This window comes from Bolinopsis microptera, chromosome 6 (genome assembly GCF_026151205.1).
Source record: "Bolinopsis microptera isolate Bmic1 chromosome 6, MBARI_Bmic_1.0, whole genome shotgun sequence".
Taxonomy (NCBI): Eukaryota; Metazoa; Ctenophora; class Tentaculata; order Lobata; family Bolinopsidae; genus Bolinopsis; species Bolinopsis microptera.
This window is the reverse complement of record NC_087077.1, coordinates 13,411,423-13,417,519: the sequence shown is the minus strand read 5'-3', so window position 1 is coordinate 13,417,519 and position 6,097 is coordinate 13,411,423. Positions and strand designations below refer to the sequence as shown.

General features: G+C 39.1%; 1 protein-coding gene across 1 annotated transcript; it reads left to right on the top strand.

The window, feature by feature from the left end:
* The first annotated feature begins 3,687 nt into the window (after positions 1–3,687).
* On the top strand, positions 3,688–5,878 carry LOC134817413 (alpha-1A adrenergic receptor-like). Its single transcript, XM_063826553.1, has 6 exons — positions 3,688–3,819; positions 4,245–4,376; positions 4,534–4,668; positions 4,967–5,101; positions 5,392–5,472; positions 5,734–5,878. Exons 2-6 carry the CDS (start codon positions 4,345–4,347, stop codon positions 5,876–5,878), a joined length of 528 nt encoding a protein of 175 aa, XP_063682623.1. The 5' UTR covers positions 3,688–3,819; positions 4,245–4,344.
* Positions 5,879–6,097: the final 219 nt, after the last annotated feature.

Here is a 6,097-nt window from a genome sequence, read left to right as displayed (position 1 = left end):
AGTGCCGGGTCTGTGCGTCTCTGTCAGTCCCAAGACATTCATTTTATATGCTGACATATTCTGTGAAAATTCATACAGGTTGGAGGAACTGCTCTCCAATGATAACACATTCCACGTTCCCACATTAATGCTGTGTTTGATAAAGTTGCAGGGGAGTGCTCTCCCCTTCCCCGGGTCCACATGAGTGATATGTTGTGAACTAATAACTTTGGTAACACTCTGTTCTCATCTGCACACTGTGGGTGTTTCTTTTGACCAATGGAATCATTGTTTCCAACAAAGCCTATCACTACTAGACTAGACCCAGGCAACAAATATTATTGAATATTGGTCAACCTTTTGTAAATCTACCAACTATTTCGCAGAGACTGGCACTGCACTGCACTGGCATAATTTCTTTTATCGTATTTAATTACTGTGCCAATATAGTGGTGAATGGTACACCTGAATGAAAATTGTAATTGTTTGAGAAAAGTTTAAATAATTTCTAATTTGTGATCAGATCATGCCCAGGTGTTAAGAGATTAAAGGAGTTAACTATCCAATGAAAGTTATATCACTGTTGTATCTGTTCAGGTGCAGATATGACCCTATTTATAACTGATGAACAGACTATTATATAGACCAGATTGAAACAGAACTATTTCTATGTTAGCTTCGCTCTTACAGAGAAAAAACACCCAATATACTAACAATAAACCAATTACCAACCAGGGGCCTATAGGGCTGAATAGTGCAGCTATTCCAAGTTATTAAGTTTTAATATTACCCCCTTTCTCCATAGAGTCATGGTCAGCAGTTTTGAGTTAACAGCTTATAGCTTTGTGGTAATTTGAAACTTATACCAATCACTATAATAACCAGCTATCAAAGAAGCTGTTTAAGTCATTTCAGTAACCACTTGGATCCCTTTAGTCACCAGATTTCGTATCCAACACAGTTACTCAGTTACTGAATAAACCTGAGTCTGTGGCTAATACCTCTCGGTAGCCAATGTGCCGCTCAGTGAATTGTAATACTCACGTTATCTCCATATTCTCCAGGCGGGCTAAGGTTTGTAAGAACTCAATAACCGTAACAACAGAGCTACACACCTGATCCTGTTGTTAACCCCACCTCCGTATATACACGTGTACAGTGACACGTGCCGGGGCCAATAAGGGGTGGTTCAAGGCCGGCAATCTGGCGTCTAGCTCCACTCTATCGTCATGCGTCATTGTACTTCACAGTGGTCAAATGATTTGGTTTCGCACGGTAGTTTTTTGAGGTGGTAGTTGTTTAACTTGCATTTCTAAATTTCATCCTCCTGTTTGCCTGAACTTGAATTTTTATGAAGAAATGTCGAGTACTCCAAGGAACAGCAGCTGTACCTACTCTGACCGAGTCGTCAAGAGATTTATTCTAATTAAATATTTCACTAGATTTTCCCTTCTCCGCCACCTGTAGTATATGTTAATTCGGAAATCACAGCCAGAAACCTACCATGATTCTACTTAAGTACCCAACAGATGCAATGACGACTATTCTAATTTCTACATTCAGTATTATATGACTAGTGGTTGTGGTTTTGCCATGGAATTTGGATACGCGAATTATTTCGATTAACTTATTAACTTCTGTTAATATTATGTTAAACAACATAATTTAATAGTGTAATCATAAATTGTTAAAATTATATTTCGACAGCTTAGTGCTCTGATTATCCAGTGAGATCCTGGATATTATCCTTTGTAAGTAAGTTAGTATCCTGGCCTGAATACCTTGTATCCTGGATACTTTGTTTCCTGGATAATATCCAAGGATAATTTAGCCGTGTTTTCCAGAACTTCATACATGGTATTATTGAATGTTCATGACTGACTTCATCTACTGATTCAATTTTGATCCTCTGAATCAGCAATGGGATCTTCGTGAGATCGATTCAATCCATTTTCGTATTAAATGACAAAGATTTCTAACCTGGCCTTATTTGTACCTGAAACTCATCACTTTTAATTTTCAAGCGTATAAAATATATGACTACGACCTACGTCCACTTTATCATTTACCGCATGAGAGGACAGTCATGAAACCCAAATAAATTTAGAGGATTCTTCTTCATTCTTCGGCGTCGGGAAAGCAGCTGAACCGCTCTCACGTGAAGGAACCGTGGTGTCGGTGAATTAGTAAAAAGCCAGTTTCATAATTACATAATTAGACTAATCAGTGTTTTCAATCACTGAAGACCCTGCTTTCTCTCTCGTGCGTTTTAAATTTTATCGTTCAGTTGTTCTGAGTAGTAGAATTTCACCAGGAACTTGTCCAATGATTAAGCTGTCTTCAGCGAGGTAAAATTTACAGCATTGTCAAATGTCAAATAGGATCAAAATCAGGTGGCTAAAAAACCTGGTCAAAATAATGATTCGATCATGATAATTACTTTGTAATGATAATTACTTAGATTACTCGATACGCCCCAGAAAATTGGGTTTCTGTCTGGAAATTATCAAATTTTGGTGCTTCGGTTGTAACAAGTTGAAAAATGCCATACTTGATACCGTTATTGTCTGGCTTCTTTAAGTTTACAGAAATGGTGATACCTAATCACCAGACTGGAGGCTGGAGAGTTTCTTTAGATCTCGATCAATCTTTGTGTTCTTGTTACATGAGACTTATTTGTTTTAAAGAAGTGAGCCTTACTTCAAGTTCACTTCAAGTTATTTGATATTTACTTCTGCCAAAAATGATCCAACGAAATAACGTCGATTGATAGATTTCCCTTTTTAAACGACAGTCGTTGAACTGAAGAGGTATGCATTAATCAACATCGGCTTTATGAATGCTGCAGACTCCGAGTCTACGACTACAGGATTGTATCTTGTAACATCGAATTCTGTTATCAACCATTATATAATCGCATCACCGTCCACTTTATATTTTCACGCCCACCACCACTATCAGTTCTCAACTCCACACGGATATGGTAACTTGGTTACATCCTGATGTTTCCTCTCTTAACGACTTATGACTCAGTTCGTGAAGATGGGCCCAAAGAATTAATCACGATGGACCTGATGATTTAATCTTACCGGTATAGATCGCTGCACCTGACCATCGCACTAATACAATGCATCGGAACAATTTCGTAACGCACAAAAATATGGTACACGAAGTTGTTCTATGAATAGAAGTCTTAGGGCTATGGGTAGAACTAGAAGTGGGTGAGGAGACCCAACAATGTTATGAAAAGTTGGTAACATAATATGTGCACGGTGGTGAAGTTATTTATGGTATACAGCTGCTGCAACTAAAATCTTATTGTAATGTTGGGGAGGACCTAGTCCCCATATCCCCGTATGTTCCTAGAGTCCAGCTTACGTGTTCCTAAGTTGTCATAGCTAATAGCTTAGTTTAGTTAGACCTTGAAATAATACTAATAATAATCTATATCCTAAATCCTTATCATTTATAGTGTTGGACCCTGAAGTGTGCATGTTTATAATTTCGAGGGGAGTTTGTCAAAACAACGAAACATGTCCACATTCCACAACAGTACTCCTTTATAAAGGAGTATTGTTACTGTTAGTGTTATAAATAACACTAACACTAACAACCCTCTCTCGTAGCATGGCACCCTCCTTCACCAACATAGAGACTTTCTACATAGTGTACTTCATCCTAATCCTGGCAGTGGGTGTGATCTGTCACGTGTTGATCTTGCTGGCGTTTATCCTCAACCCTTGTGTGAGACGAAGTGTTAGCAACCTCATATTCGCTAGTATTGCTGTGGCCGACAGTTGTACTATTTGTTGGACTGTTCCCTTGTCGCTGGTTTCTAGGGTGAGTTCCTGATTGTTTAATTAGTTACCCTTTCAGTTTATTTACTCAAATGTTTTCGTAACCGTTAGATATGAGAATAAGTGATTTCAGAATTGTATTTTAAATTGTATCTTAGAATGAGTAGTACAATTTGAGCCCTCCTCTGGCTCCTCTCCCCTCCCTCCTCTCCCCTCCCTCCTCTCCCCTCCCTCCTCTCCTCTCCCTCCTCTCCCCTCCCTCCTCTCCCCTCCCTCCTCTCCCTCCCTCCTCTCCCCTCCCTCCTCTCCCCTCCCTCCTCTCCCCTCCCTCCTCTCCCCTCCCTCCTCTCCCCTCCCTCCTCTCCCCTCCCTCCTCTCCCCTCCCTCCTCTCCCCTCCCTCCTCTCCCCTCCCTCCTCTCCCCTCCCTCCTCTCCCCTCCCTCCCCCTCATACATAGTACCATCTCAGTTTAATAGAGGATGGCCCTGGAATTTTACAGGACAATGTGAACGAAGGACCGACGTGTAATTTCAGTGGTGTCCTGGACAACTCTGTCGCTGTATGTAGCATGTGGACACTTGGACTATATGCTCTAGACAGGTTTGTCTCCAAACGCAACGACATTTTTTTGAAAATAAATTTTCACAATAACATAACATAAATGAATAAGAAAGCATATTTTACTAGTTCTACTTATTTAATAGTAATTTTAAAACCTATGACGTGTTAACACAAGTTCACAGTTACACTACACCAGGTTGATCTACGTAATGTACCCGCTGAAGTACCACACCAAGATGAACCGAAGGAAGGCAATGTTCATGTTACTCGGTATCTGGGTTTACTCCACTGCTCTGTCCCTCCCTCCGGTCTTCGGATACAACAAATACAAGTAATTAGCTGATCAATTAATTAATTAACTTCCACAGTAAAATTGACTTTAAAATACATGTTAATAAGAAAATCAGGCACATGGCCGCTGAGTGTACGCTTTAGGAATAGTATGAACCATGAAATAATAATCTGCTTCTAATTGTTGATTAATAATTAATTACCTGGGGACCCCAGGCTAGTTATTATATTCATGTTCATAATCATATGAACGCCGAATAGAGATTCGGCGGAATGACAGGCTGAGCGCCGCCCAGTAAGTAATTAAGTGATTAACAAGTGATTATAAAAATTCCCAGGTTCAGTAAGAACACCTATACATGTGGAATTGGAAACCCTGAGGGCAGCTATTTCCTGCTTTTCTGCATCGGAGCCTTTCCTATTCCTCTAGCAACCATCTGTATTTCTTACATCGTCATATATATCATCGCTAGGTAAGCCATGTACTGTACTACCATCTGTATTTCTTACATCGTCATATATATCATCGCTAGGTAAGTACTGTACTACTTAGTAAACTATTCACATACTTGCATGTAGCGGGTTAAGAGCTCATTTTCCTGTGCCATTTTTTGTGCAATACCTATTAGTAATCTATTATTATTAATACCAATTACCAATCATGATGGCCCCTTAACACATACTTTCTCATTTCCTAAAAGGGATCATCAAATAGTTTCACTTTCACTTTCACTTTGTTTTGATCTCCTATGGTGCTGTTCAGGGAGAACAGCAGGAGAGTTAGTAGTCTGTGTGAATCACTGTACGACGGAAGTGAAAATCTCATGAAGAAGGCAAAATCCCAGTAAGTTTAAAGAACAATTGATCTTTCTTTTACTTTAACTTCTACATTTATTGAACTGCCACGAAACATTAAAATAGACGAAAACGAACAGTTTTTAAGAAAGAATTAATAACATAACATTCTGTTATAAATATAATGCTTTTGGACACGAAGGGAAACACAAAACGTAAAACTACATCATTAGAAAAAAATTATTTGTTATATAGTAGTGTTGAAAGTATTAAAACATCCTGTTATATTTTCACTAAGTATAACTTTCAGCATCAAGTCAACAGCGGTGGTCAGCGCAGTTATCATTTGCTCCTTAATATGCCTCCTGCCTGTCTTTATCATAGGCATATACTATGCCATAGCTCAACCTTCGGAGCAGGAAGTGGAAGATCGTAAGTTTACTAACAGTTGCTAAGGGTTACTAAGTTACTAAGTTGCTAAGGGTTACTAAGTTGCTAAGGGTTACTAAGTGACCAAGGGTTACTAAGTTGCTAAGGGTTACTAAGTTGCTAAGGGTTACTAAGTTGCTAAGGGTTACTAAGTTGCTAATGGTTACTAAGTTGCTAAGGGTTACTAACAGTTGCTAAGAGTTACTAAGTTGCTAAGGGTTACTAAGTTGCTAAGGGTTACTAAC

Excerpts from the sequence above, each read along its gene's own strand:
- LOC134817413 (XM_063826553.1), top strand. The coding sequence starts at position 4,345 with ATGTGGACACTTGGACTATATGCTCTAGACAG. Across the intron at positions 4,669-4,966 it reads TTCGGATACAACAAATACAA|GTTCAGTAAGAACACCTATA; the intron begins GTAATTAGCTGA and ends AAAAATTCCCAG. Across the intron at positions 5,102-5,391 it reads GTCATATATATCATCGCTAG|GGAGAACAGCAGGAGAGTTA; the intron begins GTAAGCCATGTA and ends GGTGCTGTTCAG.